The 21,136-nt window shown below is 46.5% G+C and overlaps 2 protein-coding genes across 6 annotated transcripts in view; both read left to right on the top strand.

Annotated features, from left to right (window-relative positions):
• Positions 1 to 7,101, top strand: part of LOC137530774 (DNA polymerase iota-like) — a 31,668-nt gene extending 24,567 nt beyond the window's left edge. The window contains exons 8-10 of the mRNA XM_068251337.1: positions 1,727 to 1,860; positions 3,484 to 3,680; positions 6,059 to 7,101. Coding sequence (XP_068107438.1) covers positions 1,727 to 1,860; positions 3,484 to 3,680; positions 6,059 to 6,802 — 1,075 coding nt within the window. The 3' untranslated portion in view covers positions 6,803 to 7,101. The remainder of the gene's footprint in view (positions 1 to 1,726; positions 1,861 to 3,483; positions 3,681 to 6,058) is intronic.
• Positions 7,102 to 7,193: 92 nt separating this feature from the next.
• LOC137530708 (stAR-related lipid transfer protein 6-like) overlaps positions 7,194 to 21,136 on the top strand; it is a 40,442-nt gene continuing 26,499 nt past the window's right edge. Inside the window, exon 1 of one of the 5 annotated variants that reach the window (XM_068251333.1) lies at positions 7,194 to 7,819. The gene's annotated coding sequence lies outside the window, so the exon portion shown is untranslated. The other 4 variants (XM_068251332.1, XM_068251334.1, XM_068251335.1 and 1 more) reach the window with 4 other exon arrangements.

The raw sequence follows: 21,136 nt of genomic DNA, 5'->3' as shown, positions 1-21,136 counted from the left end.
AGGTTCCAAAGCCTTTGGTCCTTAATCAGTTAAAGTGAGCCAGAGGCAAACCTCAGATCAAAAAACAGATACTTACCTAAGAAGACGGAAGCCTCTGGGTCCTGTAGAGGCTTCTCACATCCTCTTCTACCCTGCTGCAGCTTGCCGGGACCCCCCGGTAAGATCCAGGCCGCACTCATCTTCAGGCACGAGCGTCACCATGCTGCACCCGCGTGAGATGCACAGAATCGCTCCTGCACAAGTAGCTTTGATTCACGGCAGGAACGGCAATACTTACAGGTACAGTACAGCCGTGCTCGTGCCTGAAGAAGAGCGCTGCCCTACTCTTCACTCCCACAAGCTCTTGTTGGATTTCTTTGGGGGGGTCCACGTGTGGCAACAGTGGACCGAAGGATGGTGTGGGAAGCTTCTACAGGATCCAAAGGTAAGTATCTGGTTTTTGACCTGTTGTTCGCCACGGGTACACTTTAAAAAAAATTGCACCAAAACAGCAGAATGAGAACAACATCATCAGAAATCCCATCATGCTTTGCACAGCATCAGGGGAAAAAAACCCGGGCAGTTTTTTTCTTTGCAGCTAAAAATGAGACTTGTATAAGAGAAAAAAAGTTCTGATGCTGTGAAACAGTTAAAGAAACACCAGGCCTTTCCAGTGCTGCTGAGTCAATTTTTAGTCTGGAGGTTCACTTTAACTTGATGCGATATGGTGCACCGGAATTATCCAAACCGCTGCATTCCCAACGCAAAGTCTGCAGAGCATTGCAGCATGATCCTTGCCTACCACACTGATTACGCACCAATGCAAGTCAGTCGGGACACATTAAGTGTAAACAGTGGGAGTATGGTGCAACATGGCGCTCATGCACGGACCGACGAGAATCCCTGTGATGTACTTGCTGCCCAGCAGGGAGTATGTCACTAGCCTGGGGGCGGACCTATGCATATGACCCTGTTGTCGCACAGGGTCATATATAGGCTGTTTTCTGCGGTGCAATGGGGTGCTTGCACTGCATCGCACCACTGCGAACAGGTGTAAATCTGGCCTTAAACATTCAAGGAAGGTCATCCCTCCTCCTCTCTCTATGGAACAGTACATGCTGTTTGGCTATAACTGAGCAGCATGTGTGTACAGTGCTGGTTACTAGAAATGTTGCACTATCGGTAATCGTTAAGGGCAACATAACAAGTGTAGGAGGCCTAACACTCCTAAGCAAGGCTGTGGAGCCGATACAAAAATCATCCGACTCCAACTCCGACTCCTCAATTTATGAAACCTCCAACTCCGACTCCAGGTACCCAAAATAGCTCCGACTCCTTAGCTATTACTTACCAGGGCTGTGAATTTGGTACAAAAATACTTGACTCTTCATTTTATGAAACCACCGACTCCAGGCACCCAAAATTACTCTGACTCCACAGCCCTGCTCCTAAGTGGACATACCATAAAAAACATTTTCCAACTTTGCCGCCGGTATTCTGCAACAATGTTTCAAATAACCCCAAAATGCAATTCAGATGCATAAATTAACACTTGTTGTACACAAGCCCTAATTCAGACCTAATGTGTTTGTTTTAGCTGTTGTTGTTTTTTTTATTATTATTCCAGCCTTATCACCCAGGCAGGGAGTAATATACTACTGTAGATGTGTTCAGTTATTTTAATTTTGAAGGTGATGACCAATGAGTGATTTGTAACACTGATAAATGTCACGTTTCATCTCTGTAGGGTGCAGAGGGATGGGAGGAGTCCTCAGACCCTGCGTCTGACCCTGCGGCAGTCCCACCCAACCAATAAATACCCCAATCGGGAGAGTCGCCAATGTCCCATCCCAAAGAATGTCATCCAGAATCTGAGCAGTGGTAAGTGATACCGTAACAAAAACAAAACAACCCCTGTGGGGTACTTACCTCGGGAGGGGGAAGCCTCTGGATCCTAAAAAGGGTTAGTGAGGGTAAGTGGCAGATGTGTTAGGGGAGAGAATTGTGTTAAAGGATGCCTGATGTGACATGTGTATGTACAGTGCCAAGCACACAAATAACTAGGCTGTGTTCCTTTTCTTCTTTCTCTGCCTGAAAGAGTTAAATATCAGGTATGTAAGTGGCTGACTCAGTCCTGACTCAGACAGGAAGTGACTACAGTGTGACCCTCACTGATAAGAAATTCCACTTTTTATCTCTTCCTTGCTCTCAGAAGCCATTTTCTGCTAGGAAAGTGTGTTATAGTTGTAATTTCTTGTCAGCGAGGGTCACACTGTAGTCACTTCCTGTCTGAGTCAGGACTGAGTCAGCCACTTACATACCTGATATTTAACTCTTTCAGGCAGAGAAAGAAAAAAAGGAACACAGCATAGTATTAGTGTGCTAGGCACTGTACATACCCATGTCTATCTCATAATGTCACATGTCACCTCGGGTATCCTTTAGGGTCTCAAACTCAATTTACCTGGGGGCCGCAGGAGGCAAAGTCAGGATGAGGCTGGGCCTCATCCTGGCCCAGCCTCATCCTGACTTCACAGGAATTTCACAATCGCGGCGCATCGCCGCCTCTGCCCGCCCCTCTCACTCTTCCTTCACAGAGAGGGGCGGGGAGAGGCGGCGATCCGTGCGGAGATTGACGCCAGGAGGGGAAGAGCTGAAGCTGAAAGCTCTGCCCTTCCAGGAAATGCCGGCGGATTGCCCCACGGGCAATTTGGGGGCTCTGCAGCCCTCGTTTAGCAGCGGGGATGCGGCGGATTACTTGGGAGCACTGAAGTGAACTATAAGGAAGCTTTTGCCGGCGAGGGCCACAAAATATTGTATCGAGGGCCGCAAATGGCCCGCGGGCCGCGAGTTTGAGACCCATGCTTTAAGGGAATTTATATAAATAAGGAGGAGCTGGGTTGTAATGTGCTTTGTAGACAAGCGTCAGGATTTTGAATTGTATCCTTTGTGTACATTACAGCCAGTTATGTACCTAAAATGTTAAAGGGTAGATAGGCATTAAAGGGAATCTGAAGTGAAAATAATGATTGGTATGTGTAGTACATCTAAGAAATAAAACATTAGCAGCAGAGATCAGCAGAGTCTAATATTGTTTCCAGTACAGGAAGAGTTAAGATACTCCAGTTGTTATCTAAGCAAAAGAGCCATTGAGCTCCACAACTTTCAAAGTCGCAGAGAGCTCTGTCTTCTGAAGCGTATTATCTCAAGTGTCTGTCACTGTATTTTGTTTTTTCTGCAGAGTTAATTTCAAAAGTTCACTGGCCTCCTCTGTAAAATCATTGAGAGTGCTGAGTAGTGTGTAAACTGCAAATATGAAAGAATGATGCAATGTTTAAAAAAAAGAAAAAACCTATATAACTGAAAATAAAAATATGAGACTATTTTCTTTGCTACTAATGTTTTATTAATTATCCGTACTGCACATACAATTCATTACATCATAATTTTTTTTTTTTTGCATCAGTGTCACTTTAATATTGTGCTTTTCCTCCCTGTGGGTAGAATTATCAGTCCCTGTTTTGATGGACCTGCTGATGAAGCTGTTTGAGAAGATGATTGATGCCAAGTGGCCATTTCATCTCACCCTGCTGAATGTCTGCTTCTCCAACCTCAAGCCAGCTCAGTGTTCAGGCACAGCACGGAATTCAATTGGGTTCTACCTCACCCAGAAGAGGATAGAGGCCAGCCAGATGAGCCAGGTAAGGGGATAGATCATCAGAATCTTGCGTGTAACAGATGGTGAAGAGAACTAAAAGAAAAAGATTGGATACCTATGGAGCGGTAGGGCTCTGGATCCCATGTGTTGGTGGTCCTCTCTTTTTCCCTCGGTCCACCGCTGTGCTCGGTTGAAACTCTATGGTTTCGGGAGTCCTAGCAAGGCTTTGGGAGCACCCGTGTCCCTGAATGCTTATGAAGATGGGAGGCTCTGTACGACTGGGTGGGTAGTCAGACAAGCAGAGTTCAGTAATGGTTCAGGTAGACAGCCAGTCCAGGGATCAGAATAGAGCTGGTAGTCCGACACGCAGAGGTTTGGCAATAGGACAGGTAACCGGGCAAAGCAAGAGAACAGACACAGAAAAGAGAAACCATGACCCAGGATTGAACTTCATCCCAATTAGTAGCTGATACCCTCTTTCCCGCCAGAAATCTTTACCTTTTCTCAAATACCTCATCGGGGGCTCTATATGGCTGATATTGTGGTGAAACCCCTCCCACAGTGTGATGACAGGACCTAGGTACTGACATCACACTGTGGGAGCCTTATTGCATTGTGGGAAAAAACAGCTGTTTACAGGTGTTTCCAACTGCCAAAAAAGCAAGCAGCAGCTACTTCCACTGACATCACCTGCCAGCAGTAAAAATGTCACCATATGATAAATGTCAGAATGTAAATCAGGGAGAGGAAAGATTTTACAATGGGAAAACACCGACTAAATCATTTATACATAATTATTGTAAAAATTAAGCAATTTTGTTCATTACGTTATTTTCACTGGAGTTCATATTTAAAGGAAACCAGAGATGAACGCTTTGGCACAAAATAAACATATCCCCCGATAGGTTTTACACACTAAATACTATATGGTATTTTTACCGCTCTGGTGTGCCGTTTTTTTTTTCCAGTTCATCAGAAAAGCATATTATTTAGTGGGCTGTGTGCAAAATGAAATCACCATTTCTAAAAAAAAAACTCTTATGACTAACAAATATAGATAGGAAAAAAAAGTTTTTCAATGTACATTTACATTAGCAGCTCCTCTCATCTTATCACAGCTCTCTGTGATGCTTTGAATATACAGAACAGGAAAGCAGAGACAGAAGGGGGCAGGCTTGGGCTTGAAAAGACATCAGAGAAGACAGACTCCGCTATAATGATTCCTGAGCAAAGCCAGACTGAATGCACAGTCTGGATTTTATCAGGGCTGTTAACAAGCAGGCTGAGCAGTGAAGGATGAAACAGAGAGCAGGATAGGGTGTTTTCTCTAATGTTCCCACTGATATATATGGTGAAATACATGAGGGTGCTTCGTCTCTGGTTCCCTTTAAAGGGGAACTTCAGCCTAAACAAACATACTGTTATTAAGTTACATTAGTTATGTTATTTAGAATAGATAGGTAATATAATCTTTTACTGACCCTGGTTTAGAAGAACAGGCAAATGTTTGTGATTCATGGGGGCTGCCATCTTTGTCACGGAGGCAGCCATCTTTTTGGTTGAAAGGAGATGACAGGGAGCATGAGACACAGTCCCAACTGCCCTGTGTCCTGATAACCCCTCCCAGCTGCACACACTAGGCTTCAAATGTCAAATTCAAAATGTAAAAAAAAAAAAAATTGCACCAAAACAGCAGCACGAGAACAACAACATCAGAAATCCCATCATGCTTTGCACAGCATAAGGGGAAAACTGCCCGGGCAGTTTTCTTCTGTGCTGCTAAAAATGAGGCTTGTATAAGAGAAACAAAGTTCTGATGCTGTGAAACTGTTAAAGAAACACCAAGCCTTTTCAGTGCTGCTGAGTCGATTTTTAGTCTGGCGGTTCACTTTAAGCTCCGTAAGCACGCTAGATAAAATTCAGCCGAGGCAGCCGATATCCACCGCCTCTGTCAAGAATCCAAAGTGTTTAAAGTGGCCTATGATTGCTGCCCGGCCAGTGATCAGCCTGGTAGATCGCTTCGGCCAAGCAATAGCAGGGATAGATTTGTTCAGCCGCTTCTTCAGAGGCATATATCGAGCTACATACAATCTGTCGTATAAGCTTATACTGTATATACATTTACATGCTATTCTTTCTGTGAAACGCTATGTTATAAACAATGTGGTGCATTTTGACTTCTAATGTGATGTTACATCTGCTCCATTTAAACCCCAATTTGTCAAATTTGGCTTACAGTATTATGTACTAGTGGGAGGAGCTTATATACATTTTAGACCTTAATAAATGGCGTCATCCTTCACTACAGGCCACTGGTGGTAGACTCCCTTGAAGTTACATTTCAATATTAAGCTTTATTCTCCTTGCCTAGCATACTTTAGTATGTAATACTTTGTGTGTGATCTTCTTTTTGTACAAAAGGAGCCTGGAACACAAGCAGAAAAAGATTCTGGAGTCACAGATGAAAAGAAACCTGGAATCGTCTCTGACAGGCTGGAGTCTAACCACCCTGCGCCCCCTTCACTTTCTGACGACATTGACATGGATGTCTTCAGCCAGCTGCCTGAGGACATTAGGAGGGAGATCCTCTCCAGCCCACAGACTGGAGGGATACAGAAAAGCAGCCAGGACAAGAGACCATCACCCAAGGGGATACAAAGCTTCTTTATGAAAGCCAGTGCTAGACATCCACAGAGCTCCACTGCACACAATTCTGCATGTGACATCCCACCACAGAGTGGGCAAAACAAGATGGCCGCCGTAATAGCACAACTTCCTGTCAGGCCAGAAAGCCACAATGGTAGAGACAGCGGAAGCAGCAATAGCACTGGCTCTGCCAGCTCTTCCTCATACGTTTTACCCAGCAGTAGTGGTTGCAAGACTTTGGTAGAGAGTCAGTGCTGTGACACAGACCCCAGCACTGCCATGGACTGCTCAGAATCCAGTGAAACAACAGACTTTTTCCCCAAAAGCGTGGATATGAGTGTGTTTTCTCAGCTCCCAGAGGAGCTCCGCACAGAACTCATGACAGACTGGAAGCATAAGAAACTCACTCCCAAAATTCCTGTCAAGAAGTCGCAGGAGAAAGTGAAGAATGCCAAAGGTCAAAGGCCACACCCTTCAGCCAAGCCAAACAACTTACTGAAGTATTTTAAACCAGGCTAGCGGCTGGCTGCTACTTGTGACATTTTTTGTGTAGGGCTGGTTCAGACGGCGTCTCGATCAAATGCTTTTCGGCAAGAACGCAGAAAAGCGTTTGGCTGGATAGTGTACTGGCGAAGGGCTCTGCCTCTGACACAGGAGACCAGGAGTTGAATCTCTGCTTTTCCTGTTCAGTAGGCCAGCACCTATTCAGTGAAGAGACCTTGGGCAAGACTCCCGAACACTGCTACTGCCTACTGAGCGTGCCCAACTGGCTGCAGTTCAAAACCTTTAAGTCCAACAGGAGAAAAGTGCCATATAAATGTTTTCCGTCTGTGTCTACCTTCAGTGGCATGTCCTGTCGTTTAGTCTGTCTTTGACCCCCGCAGGGGGACACGGAAGCGTAGCGGTTACCATTCCTGGACACTGCAGATTGCGTCCAGGAAAAAAATTAGTGACAGGAAAAATCAGGATCAAAACATGGCGTGTGCGTAAACAACAGTACCAGTTAATTTGAATGGGCAGCGCTTGAATGTTGAGCGCCACAGCTGACGTCTACTGCTGCCCAGACGTCTGTGTAATCCGGCCCTTATTTGTGGATGTTTTAGGAATCTTAGAAGCACTTTGGAAAACTGAATAGACACATTGACCAGTAAGAGATGTTATAGCAGGCTAGTAAAGTTTTTTCTTTATTTGATACAATGGCTTCTTTTTCCCCAGTAGGTTACCTATTCAATTCAATTATGTTCAAGCACTTTAATGTCATTGTGGAACACAACGAAATTACTTTTCATGACAACCCCACAGTGCATATAGGGAACATAGTGATAGTAACAAAGGTAGGAAGAGAAGACATTATACAAGTATGCCAGGTGTTACAGATATTTAAACAATTTGTACACAGTGTTAATTATTTCAGAGAGGATTCAGAGTTCATCAAGTTTATGGCGGATGGGAAAAAGCTGTTTTTCGGTCTGTTTGTATGCGGATTGATCTAAAACGTTTACCTGATGGAAGGAGCTCAAACAAGGCATTTCCAGGGTGAGTGTTGTCCTTGATAATGTTTTTGGCCCTTCTCACGCTGCGAATATTATACAAAAGTTCCAGTGATGGTAGTTCAGTGCCAATAATGGCTTCTGCTGTGTTAACAACTCACTGCAGGGCTTCTCTAGTAGCCTTCGTGCAGCTGTTGTACCAGGCCATCATGCAATTGGTCAGAACGCTTTCTATAGTGCATCTGTAGAAATTAACCAGAAGCTTCTGTGGGAGGTTAGCGCTCCTTAGTTTCCTTAATAAGTAGAGACCTAATCCTTAAAAGACAACTGAAGTGAGAGAGATATGAAGGCTGCCTTATTTATTTCCTTTTAAGCAATACTAGTTGCCTGGCAGCCCTGCTGATCTATTTAGCTGCAGTAGTGGCTGAATCACACCAGAAACAAGCATGCAGCTAATCTTGTTGGATCTAACAATAATGTCAGAAACACCTGATCTGCTGCATGCTTGTTCAGGGGTCTATGGCTAAATGTATTAGAGCCAGAGGATCAGCAGGATAGCCAGGCAACTGGTGTTGCTTAAAAGGAAATAAACATGGCAGCCTCCACATACCTCTCGCTTCAGTTGTGCTTTAAAAAAGAAACACAAGCCTTCTGTTCTGTAGGAGCGCTCCTTGCGATTACAGCAGTCTATTCACATACTACATGCATACACATAAACACATAGATCAGCTGATTGTAATTGTACACGTGTATGTGCTGGAAGTGCACAGTTACGGTCAGCTGATGGATGTGTGTATGCATGTGTACATCTGGAGAAAAGTACAATACAATTTAAGTGAGTGTACAGCACCCTCTTGTGGCAAAGCATATGACTGTTCTGTACCAGGTTGGGAAAATGTTAAAGGGAATGTCCAAGCAAAATAAAAAAATGAGTTTCGCTTACCTGGGACTTCTACCAGCCCCATGCAGCCATCCTGTGCCCTCATTGTCACTCACTACTGCTCCAGTCCCCCACTGGCAGCTTGACGACCTCGGAGGTCGATGGGACGCATTGCGTACATTTTTACGCATTCCCGCTAGTGCAGGAACATTAACACATACATTTTTACGCGTTACTGGTTCAATGCGTAAAAATTTACGCATTAAACCAGTAATGCGTAAAAATGTATGTGTTAATGTTCCTGCACTAGTGGGAATGCGTAAAAATGTACGCAATGCGTCCCGCCGACCTCCGAGGTCGGCAAACTGCCAGCGGGGGACTGGAGCAGCAGTGAGTGACTACGACAGCACAGGATGGCTGCATGGGGCTGGTAGAAGTCCCAGGTAAGCGAAACTCATTTTTTTATTTTGCTTGAACCTTCCCTTTAAAGCGGATCTGAACTCGAAATTTCCTCTCTGCTCTAAAAGATAAGCAACAGCATAGTAACCTTTATGGAAAACATTTCTTTGTTACAGCTGATATAAATCAGCAGTGTGTCTACTTCCTGCTGTTATGGAAGCAGACATATTGTTTAACATCCTGGGCTTTCAAATGAGCTTATCTGCCTTGGCAGTCAGCTGACACAGGGTAGAAATCTAATTACAACTTGTGATTAGTCACAGATGAGGGGACATTAGACAGGCTAAACTCCCTAAATACATACAGGGTGCATTTCTCTGTATCCCTTCTGTCCTGTGCAAGAGTTCAGGTGCACTTTAAGAACAATTCTACAATTTATTGCTTTCTTCTAAGGGTGCCTACACAGTACTCGATTTTTGGCATCAATTTTAAGCCTATTTGATCATAACAATTGGCAGGCAGATATCGATAGTTTGAATTGATTTGAGCCGGAAATTGATCAAAACGATGCTGAAAAATGTGTGTCGATGGGTGTGTGACGGTAATGGCATATCATTTCCTGGCAACCAACAGACCCCCAAGCTGTCTCTCCCTATGTGTATGTGTACCTCCGGGTCCTCTTAAAGAGACGCTGAAGTCATTTTTTTTACCTTATTTTCTTATAAAGTCCTCTTGAGCATTAACTTCTAAGGGCCCGTTTCCACTAGAGCGAATCCGCATGCGTTGTCTGCATGCGGATTCGCATAACCAATACAAGTGGATGAGACTGTTTCCACTTGTCAGTTTTTTGGTGCGTTTTTCTGTGCAGGATTTTTCTGCACGGTAGGGCCTGCAGAATTCGCCTGCGTGTGGAATGCAGGCGATTCGCAGGCAATGTATTTAATAGGGGAAATCGCACATGCGTTTTTTGCCGCGATTTCGCGTGCGAATTCGCACTAAAACTAATGTACATTGAGCCAGGCAGTGACATGGTTAAAATCGCTGATAGCCTGCCTATGCGAAATCGCGGCAAAAATCGCATGCGGAATCGCATCCGCATGCGATTTTGTCAGCGGTGGAATCCCAGCGATTTGCACCGCACTAGTGGAAACAGGCCCTAAGCGGATTTGCTGCACCCCTGCGGCAGAATGAGTGATTTATTGCCCAGAAACACACCTGCAAAGTTACAGGGCTCACAGATCTTCCTTCCTGGTAGAGGCAGAGCTGTGCGCAGCAGCTCTGCCTCCTCTCCAGTCAATCTCTGCCTCTCCCCGCCCCTGCAGTCTTTCACTGAGAGGGGCGGGGGAGAGGCGGAGATCGGGGTGATTGACTGGATAGGAGGCAGAGCTACTGCGCACAGCTCTGCCTCTCCCGGGCAGCAAAATCTGCCACCTGCAAAGTCGTAGAACTTTGCAGGGCTATTTCTGGGCAATATATCACACGTTCTGCAGCGGGGATGCAGCAAATCTGCTTAGAATTTAATGCTCAAGAGGACTTTATTAGAAAATAAGGTCAAAAAAGAGACTTCAGTGTCTCTTTAAAGCAGTGATCCCCAAACCACGTCCTCACGTACCACCAACAGTGCATGTTTTGTGGCAATCCACAGAGGTGGTTAATCAGCTCTGCTGAGACACTAATTACCTCACCTGTGCATGGTTGTGGTTTCCTGCAAAACATGTACTGTTGGTGGGCCTTGAGGACAGGGTTGGGGAACTCTGCTTTAAAGGATACATCTGGCAATTAAAAAAAAATCAGATTTACTTACCTGGAACTTCCTTCAGCCCCTGGAAGCCTATGTGTCCCTCGCAGCAGCTCCGCTATCAGGCATTCTCCTGGGGTCCCCTCTGTGGAATCCACCTGGCTAGGACACTAATTGCCCCAACTGTGCATAGGTGAAGTTGCCTGCAAAACATGCACAATTGGGGAGTCACGAGGACAGGTTTGAGAAACCCTACCGTAGACCCTGAACAAGATGCAGATCAGATGTCTATGACCAATCTGACAAGACTGGCTGCATGCTTGTTTTAAGTGTGTTGTTTAGACCCTACTGACCAGATAGATCAGCAGGACTGCAAGGCACCGGGTATTGTTTAAAAGGAAATAAATGTGGCAGCTTCCATAGGGCTTACACCTCGGTTTCCTTTTAAACAATGCTGGTTGCTTGGCTATCCTGCTGATCTTTCATTCATCAGTAGTGTCTGAAACACACACCTGAAACCTGTAGGTCCAGTCAGAGCACCTGATCTGCATGCTTGTTCAGGGTCGATTGCTAAATATATTAGAGGCAGAGGATCAGCAGGATGCCAGGCAATGTGCATTGTTTAACAGGAAATAAATATGGCAGCCTCCATATCGCTCTGACTTTAGGTTCCATTTAACAACATTGAAAGAAGGGTTGTGCAGTGCTGATGTTTGGTTGTAGCACATTTTTAAAGGCAGTGATATTTCTCTTTAAAATTATCATGACTTTTTTTTGTTTTCGAATCCAAGAATCCAGCGCATCCCAAAGTCCTAGCGCTCCCTCAGACGGACAGGCGAGCTCCTGCCTCAATCAGAGGTGGAATGCTCATTGCCCAGAAGCATTAGCAGTCTTCCCGGTGATATTCGAGAAACAATTTTAGAGTGTGGAGAATAAAGGACACTTAAAGGGACTCTGTAACAAAATTTTCATCCTTATTTCTTCTATCCTATAAGTTCCTATCCCTGTTCTAGTGTGCTCAGTCTAACTGCAGCCTTTCCTACTTGCACAGTGGCTGTGTTATCTCTGTTATATGATCTAGTCTTCTCTCCTCTGTCGGGTCTGACGTAAACACTGCCTAAAACTGGCAATTACAAGCCAGGATTGCAGCAGAGAGTGGCAGAAACAGCACAGAGGGGCACAGGAGAAAATAAGGAATAGAATGTTATGCTTTTTGCTGTAAAAATTTTAGAGTACAGATTCTCTTTAACGTGTGAGGACTATGGAGGCTGCCATATGTATTTCCTTTTAAACAATACCAGTTGTCTGTCAGCCCTGTTGATCTTTTTGGCTGCAGTAATGTCTGAATCACACACCTGAAACAAGCATGCAGCTAATCTGCAGCCCCTGCAATGGGGGGGGGGGGGGGGCTTGGGGCGGAGTTACTAGCCTTCCCCTCCTCTGATACAGGGGACTATACTTCAGATCAGGTGTTTTGTGGCTGCACTTATTACGGGTGTGAAGAACCTGATGGCCAAACTTGTTTTATGACCCTCGTGAGATGGGCGCTAAGGGGAGGCAAGGGAAGAGGTGTGAACATTAGGGCCCCTATCAAAGTTTTGCTGGGGGGCCCCAGGAATTGTAGTTACGCCACTCTGGCTCTATGTTTTACAGGCAAAGAATCAGCAGGACAGCCAGGCAATCTGCATTGTTTAAAAAGGAAATCCATCCATATCCTCTTGGTTCAGATGGGCATTTAGAAGCAGAGTGATGTAAAATCTCATTGTACCTAATGAATCTCTGGCCCATATTCAATTAACTTTTCTCTTGAGTTTTCCCCTAGATGATAAGTTCACCCTTGTCAATAAAATGCCTTTTAAGCCACCAGCAAACAAGAAAATACTCACAATCATTTTGATAGGACCTCTTTGCCTACTTTTGTGCTATTTTTTCAATTGCAAAATGCTGAAAAGTTATTTTAAAGAAAACCTGTATTGAGAAAAACCTCCATGAGGGGTACTCACCTCGGGTGGGGGAAGCCTCCGGATCCTAATGAGGCTTCCCCCGTCCTCCTCGGTCCCACGGCTGCGGCGATAAAGCTCCCCGAACAGCAGCGGGGATGTAAATATTTACCTTCCCGGCTCCAGTGCAGGCGCAGTATCGGCTCTCCGCCTCGGAGATAGGCGGAAATAGCCGATCGCTGTCGGGCCACTCTACTGCACAGGCGCAAGTCTCCTGCGTCTGCGCAGTACAGCGGACCCGACAGAGATCGCCTGTTTCCACCTATCTCCGCGCTGAGAGCCGCAACAGCGCCCCTGCTGGAGCCAGGAAGGTAAATATATCAGCGCTTGTCAGGCTTGTCGAAGATTCCGGACACTTCAGGGGAGCCAGCGCTGGATTGCCTGCAGCTACAGGGGAGGGGGAAGCCTGATTGGGACCCTGAGACTTCCCCCTCCCAAGGTGAGTACCTCCCAGGAGACCTTTTATTTATACAGGTTCCCTTTAATGAGAAGATGAAAAATTATCTCCTAGAAGACAACTCAAGAGAAAACGTTAATTGCATATGGGCCTCTGTGTCGCTATGTGATCAGTATCACTCACCAAATCTGAGTGAAAATGTTAGCATATTTATAATTAACTGTATTTAAAATGCCTTGAAAAGGGTCCATGATCAATAATGCAATATGCTTTGCATTATTGATTTTTTTCTCATGTATTAATGCACACATACATGTACATTTAAACAATATGGGAACAGCAGCAGACTCGGCCGATACCCGAGAGATTTCAGCATGAAATTTGATGCGAGAATCAGCATGCTGTGTGTGGGCAGCTGACAGATCTCTCTCCCATCACATTCGATCAGAGAGAGATCTGTCTCTTGGTCGATCTGTCCATACATGCATCGTCTGTTGTATGGGCTCCTTAAAGGGAACCAGAAACGAAGCACCCTCATGTATTTTACCATATATATCAGTGGGAACATTAGAGAAAACACCTACCCTGCTTTCTGTTTCATCCTGCACTGCACAGCTTGTTTCTTATCAGCCCTGATAAAATCCCCGACTGAGCATTCAGCCTGGCTTTGCTCAGAAATCTTTATAGCTGAGTCTGTGTTTTCTGGTGTCTTTTCTAGTCCAAGCCTGCCCTCTGCTGGCTCTGCTCAGGAATCATTATAGCTGAGTCATTATAGCAAAGCCAGACTCAATGCTCAGTCGGGGATTTTATCAGGGCTGATAAGAAACAAGCTCTGCAGTGCAGAATGAAACAGAAAGCATGGTAGGTGTTTTCTCTAATGTTCCCACTGATATATATGGTAAAATACATGAGGGTGCTTCGTCTCTGGTTCACTTTAATTGTTACTCATTGTTCTGTTTATCTTTTGTTCTCTTCTGCTGTTATCACAATGATGTCAGAAAGCAGAAACAGAAGATACACGTCATTTGATTTTGGAGCCGTTTGACCATCTGATTCAATTATCACCATCGAATTGTAAAAAAGAATCGGTGCTGCAAAAATTATGCCTGATGATTCGACCAATTTCATGCCGAGCATTTTTATCGGACATGCTGCAGGATGTCAGCACTGGACACAATATTCATTTTTGTTTTTAGATTCATATTTGGAAATAAGCATGGAAATAGTAAAGAATGGGCATTTAAAGAGGAACTGTTGTGAAAAATCTTAACATTTAAAACACACAGAAATAAGAAGTACGTTTCCTCCTGAGTAAAATGAGCCATAAATTACTTCTCCTATGTTGCTGTCACTTACTGTAGGTAGTAGAAATCAGACATTACCGACAGGTTTTGGGTTAGTCCATCTTTTCATGGGGGTTTCTCAGCATGGCCTTTATTCTTTACAAAGACACTCCCTAAAAAATATTTTGCCCAGCCTCCCTGCTCGCTGAAAACCCTGAGAACCCCCCATGAGAAGATGGGCTAGTCCAAAACCTGTCAGTAATGATCAGGCCAAAAGTGGGACCTTAGTAGGGAAACGAGGGACGGTGTGATACATAAAGGTACAACTTAGACAGTATATTTAATAGCAAAAGAAATTCCTATTTCTCCTCTAAAAAACTAAACTCACAACTGAGGTAAGGTTATCACATTATGCAGCATGTCGCCAAAGCCTGGAAAATAATATTTTCCTACAGTAAATTGGAACGTCCTTTGCTCTTTAAGAGGAACTTTAACCAAGAATTGAACTTCATCCCAATCAGTAGCTGATACCTCCTTTCCCATGAGAAATCTTTACCTTTTCTCGCATAAATAATCAGGACATATGTATGGCTGATATTGTGGTGAAACCCCTCCCACAGGGTGATGTCATGACCATGGTCCTGACAGTTTGCTATCTGTGAACCTCGTTGCATTGTGGGAAATAAAAGCTTTTTCCAACTGCCCAGCAAGCAGTATCTCCCTCTGTGCATAGAACTCTCAGTAACAAACATTCCATACAGATCACCTGGCAGGACTTAAGATGTCACAATGAAGTACATTTCAGAATGTAAATCGGGGAGAGGAAAGATTTTACAATGGGCAAACACTGACTAAATCATCTATAAATGAATATTATAAAAGATCAGCAATTTTATTCTTTAAAGAGACTCTGAAGCGAGAATAAATCTCGCTTTAGAGCACATAGTTAGCAGGGGCACGTGTGCCCCTGCTAAACTGCCACTATCGCGCCGCACAAAGGGGGTCCCTTCACCCCCAAACCCACCCCAGCACGACTTGGTCGTGCATTTGGTCGCTCCTGGAGGCAGGGCTAACGGCTGCAGCCCTGCCTCCAGTCACGTCTATCAGCGGCGCATCGCCGCCTCTCCCCCGCCTCTCAGTGAAGGAAGACTGAGAGGGGCGGGGGAGAGGCGGAGATACGCGCTGACAGACGCGCGTGGGGCAGGGCTGCGGCGGTTAGCCCTGCCCCAATGCGGAAACGCTCCCCCGCATTACGGAGGGGATTTGGGGGGACAGGGACCCTCGTGCAGCCGCGGGATAGTGGCGTTTTAGCAGGGGCACAAATGCCCCTGCTATTTAGGAGGTGTGAAGCGAGATTTATTCTCGCTTCAGACTCTACAGTACCACTTTAAATTACAAAACGTTTTGCATAGCTCAGTGACACACCTGGAATTTCACCTGCTCTAGGGCTGACTGAGCTGTCACAGTTGTGTACTTTAAACAGAATAAAGGTCTATGAGCACAGTAAAGTATGCGAGCCCAGATAACACAGGTTTGTGTGACTCCTGGCTGGGATTTCTATGCCCATAAGAAACATGACAGGACTTTGCTTCATATGAGGTCACATGACCCTTACAGTACAGTACAGTATATGCTTTAGCAGCAGCTCCCTATATCAGGACTTCCTGCCATATTCCGTGCATTGTTAGGTAAGGCAGGTTCCAGTTCAAAGTACATAGGAGGAGGATTCAATCTCTGCTGCTGCCTGTTCCCTACCTTCCACACACCAAGGTAAGAGCACTGAGAAATCCCTGCTCAGCAGAAATCGAGGAGATCCCATTCATACTGAGGATTGACTGTGTTCTGTTCCACGACTCTGCATTCTTAAGGAGGTCAGTCACTGCTCACTCTCTCTGCAAGATGTTCCTGGGATATTTATAGAGCGTTCTGTTGCCAGTAACGCCGTCACCGTGTTACTGACATAGGCTGACATACTCAGCACCAGAGAGCTGTTAGAAATAGTTCCATTCTTTTGGTACCTATTGTTACATCCTTGATATAAATTTTTATTTATTGATTAGTATTTATATAGCACTGACATCTTCGCTGTACAGAGTATATTGTCTTTTGACTTAACCGTCCCTTAGAGGAGCTCACAATCTAATCCCTGCCATAGTCATGTCTATGTATTTATCATGTAGTCAGGGGTGTAGCAATAGGGGGTGCAGAGCTAATGACCGCATCGGGGCCCTTGGGCCAGAGGGGCCGCGAAGAACCCTCCCTCAACTACAGTACTAGTTCTCTATTGGTCCTGTGCTCATAATAATGACTTCTATAGATACATTGAATAGTAGTAATCATTAACAAACTGTTCCCCATCCCCGTCTTGCACCTCTGACACTGTAGTTGCCATGTGCAGGTTTTGGTGCGCCGTATCAATTGTTATGTATAGAGTGCTTGGGGGGCCCTAATGTAAGACTTGCATCGGGGCCCATAGCTCCTTAGCTACGCCACTGCATGTAGTGTATGCATCCTTGTCTAGGGCCAATTTTAAGAGGAAGCCAATTAACTTATCTGTATGTTTTTGGGATGTGAGAGGAAACCCAGAGTGCCTAGAGGAAACCCATGCAGACAGGGGGAGAACATACAAACTCCTTGCAGATAGTGCCCTGGTTGGGATTTGAACCAGGAGCCAGCAACATACAGTAGAATGCAGTAAATGATTTAGAATATGCACTTTTACATTAAATATCCTGGTTTCAGGATCAGAAACATTATCTATAGCTATATACGGAGGAGTCCCGGTTATTGGGAGCTCAACTAACCAGCAGTCTCAACCAACCAGCACAAATCACAGGCAGTACTCAGAGTGGTCAGGCCAACTTCTTAGGTTGTTTGTGGGCTCTGCTGCATGCCCCACCTCAGCTCCTATGGAGCTTCTGTGCCCGCGCAGAATGTTCCCGGCTGCGGTTGCCCGTTATGGAGTGGAACCCAGAAGACTGGCATAAAGCGGAGCTGCGGTGAGGGACACATAGAATTCTAGGAGCTGGAGGGAGCCCCACATAAGTAAATTTGATTTTATTATATTTGCCTTGTGTATCCTTTAAAGCAGTGTTTCCCAACCGCTGTTCCGCGGCACAGTTGCCTGGTGTGCCGTGGTCTTATCCCCCCTCCCGCCCGTCCCTGCGGCCGCCGCTGTTATTACCTTAGCAGCGGCCGCTCTCCCCTCTCCAGACCATGTATATGCTAGCAGCGTATCTCCGGCTGCTCTGTGTGATGCACTGATGTGGAAGGAGGCAGGGCTCGGTTACCATAGTAACGGCGATACATATCGCCGTTACAGGAAGCCGCTGCCCTCCTTTCTTCCGCATCAGTGCATCACACAGAGCAGCCGGAGATACGCTGCTTGAATATACACGCGCCGGAGAGGGGAGAGCGGCCGCTGTTAACAAGGTAATAACAGCGGCGGCCGCGGGGACGGGCGGGAGGGCACTCAACTGGCTATACTGGGGCACTATTCTGGGGTACTATACTGGCTATCCTGGGGCACTAAACTGGCTATACTGGGGCACTATTCTAGCTATACTGGGGCACTATTCTGGCTATACTGGGGCACTATACTGGGGCACTAAACTGGCTATACTGGGGCACTATTCTGGGGCACTATACTAGCTATACTGGGGCACAATACTGGCTATACTGGGGGGGCTATACTGGGGTACTATACTGGCTATACTGGGGCACTATACTGGCTATACTGGGGCACTATACTGGGGCACTAAACTGGCTATACTGGGGCACTATTCTGGGGCACTATACTAGCTATACTGGGGCACTATACTAGCTATACTGGGGCACAATACTGGCTATACTGGGGGGCTATACTGGGGTACTATACTGGCTATACTGGGGCACTATACTGGCTATACTGGGGCACTATACTAGCTATACTGGGGGGCTATACTGGGGCACTATACTGGCTATACTGGGGCACTATACTGGGGCACTAAACTGGCTATACTGGGGCACTATTCTGGGGCACTATACTAGCTATACTGGGGCACAATACTGGCTATACTGGGGGGCTATACTGGGGTACTATACTGGCTATACTGGGGCACTATACTGGCTATACTGGGGCACTATACTGAGGCAACTAAACTCCCTACACTGGGGCAACTATGCCAGCTATGCAGCCGCACCCCAGCCCCCCCCCCCCCCCCCCCCCATAGCGGCACTGTCCACTAGGTCGCGCAAACAACCGGGGGCCGCATCGCCCCCACCGCGCGCGTGCGCCGTTCCCCGGGGAAAAATTTGGTCAGACAGTGTTCCCCGGGCCGGAAAAGGTTGGGAAACACTGCTTTAAAGACTGGGTTCTACAGCTCCCTCAAAGTAAATATACTTTCAGTTACTGTATTTTAGCATTTAACACAGAGTTCATGGTATGTATATAGAGTGGGGTACAGTTTCTCTTTAAAGTGTACTCTACGTCAGTGTTTCCCAACCTTTTCCGGCCCGGGGAACACTGTCTGACCAAATTTTTCCCCGGGGAACGGCGCACGCGCGCGGTGGGGGCGATGCGGCCCCCGGTTGTTTGCGCGACCTAGTGGACAGTGCCGCTATGGGGGGGGGGGGGGGGGGGGGGCTGGGGTGCGGCTGCATAGCTGGCATAGTTGCCCCAGTGTAGGGAGTTTAGTTGCCTCAGTATAGTGCCCCAGTATAGCCAGTATAGTGCCCCAGTATAGCCAGTATAGTACCCCAGTATAGCCCCCCAGTATAGCCAGTATTGTGCCCCAGTATAGCTAGTATAGTGCCCCAGAATAGTGCCCCAGTATAGCCAGTTTAGTGCCCCAGTATAGTGCCCCAGTATAGCCAGTATAGTGCCCCAGTATAGCCCCCCAGTATAGCTAGTATAGTGCCCCAGTATAGCCAGTATAGTGCCCCAGTATAGCCAGTATAGTACCCCAGTATAGCCCCCCAGTATAGCCAGTATTGTGCCCCAGTATAGCTAGTATAGTGCCCCAGTATAGCTAGTATAGTGCCCCAGAATAGTGCCCCAGTATAGCCAGTTTAGTGCCCCAGTATAGTGCCCCAGTATAGCCAGTATAGTGCCCCAGTATAGCCAGTATAGTACCCCAGTATAGCCCCCCCAGTATAGCCAGTATTGTGCCCCAGTATAGCTAGTATAGTGCCCCAGAATAGTGCCCCAGTATAGCCAGTTTAGTGCCCCAGTATAGTGCCCCAGTATAGCCAGAATAGTGCCCCAGTATAGCTAGAATAGTGCCCCAGTATAGCCAGTTTAGTGCCCCAGGATAGCCAGTATAGTACCCCAGAATAGTGCCCCAGTATAGCCAGTTGAGTGCCCTCCCGCCCGTCCCCGCGGCCGCCGCTGTTATTACCTTGTTAACAGCGGCCGCTCTCCCCTCTCCGGCGCGTGTATATTCAAGCAGCGTATCTCCGGCTGCTCTGTGTGATGCACTGATGCGGAAGAAAGGAGGGCAGCGGCTTCCTGTAACGGCGATATGTATCGCCGTTACTATGGTAACCGAGCCCTGCCTCCTTCCACATCAGTGCATCACACAGAGCAGCCGGAGATACGCTGCTAGCATATACATGGTCTGGAGAGGGGAGAGCGGCCGCTGCTAAGGTAATAACAGCGGCGGCCGCAGGGACGGGCGGGAGGGGGGATAAGACCACGGCACACCAGGCAACGTTCCGCGGCACACTAGTGTGCCGCGGAACAGCGGTTGGGAAACACTGCTCTACGTGACATGATGAGATAAACATGTGTATGTACTGTGCAAAACATTTTAATAACCAGGCTGTTTTACTTGTTTTTTTTTTGCTGCCTGAAAGAGTTAATTTTTAGGCATGCAAGTGACAGCTTCTGTCTTGTTGGGAATATATATGATTATAGGCAAAACAAGGAACTCCCCTTCTAGATAGGAGGGAACATGGCATGATGGCAATATACTGTCACTTATAACATATACCAGTCAGTCACAACATTGAGAACACTGACAGGTCAGGTTTGGGGGGTTGTCCCTGTTATGCCATGTTTAGTACCCACTAAGATTGGTCTAAGGAAGGATCACAAGTAAACCATTGACAGGACGTGCGTGCCCAAAGCTCATTGGTGTCAGGGCCGGTTCAAGTACAAATTAGTCCCTAGGAAAAGATTAGCCTGGGGGCCCCCCCAACAGACACCCCCGACCAAAAAGCGTCATTAGAGGCCCTTTGTTGCAGCCAAATCTCCCTCCTGGGCCCCTGAGCTGGCTGCTGACCCTCCCCCAATCACCTCCCAACTTAACAGACTCTGCAGAGTCCCTGGGGAGCAATGGGGGAGGGACACCTCTGGGGCCCCTACAGGCTCTGGGGCAATTGCCCATTTTTTACTATGATAGCTCTGGCCCCGATTGGTGCACATGGGAAGTGAAAACTGGCCTGTCTGGTCTAATTCCACAGAAGGAGATCTGTAGTGTAAACTCCTGAAAAGCGTAATGCTGGCCCTGATAGAAATGTGTCAGAACATGCAGTGTGCGTAACCGTTTACTGTGTAAGGGACTATATGACTACAGACCAGTCAGAATGCCCATGCGGACCTCTGTCCCCTATAAAGAGCTTACAGTGGGCCATGGACGATGGAAGCTTGGTCTGAAAAATCATGCCACCTACCAAAATATTGTG

The sequence above is a fragment of the Hyperolius riggenbachi genome, chromosome 1 (assembly GCF_040937935.1).
Source record: "Hyperolius riggenbachi isolate aHypRig1 chromosome 1, aHypRig1.pri, whole genome shotgun sequence".
NCBI lineage: Eukaryota > Metazoa > Chordata > Amphibia > Anura > Hyperoliidae > Hyperolius > Hyperolius riggenbachi.
This window is presented reverse-complemented; position numbering and strand designations above follow the sequence as displayed.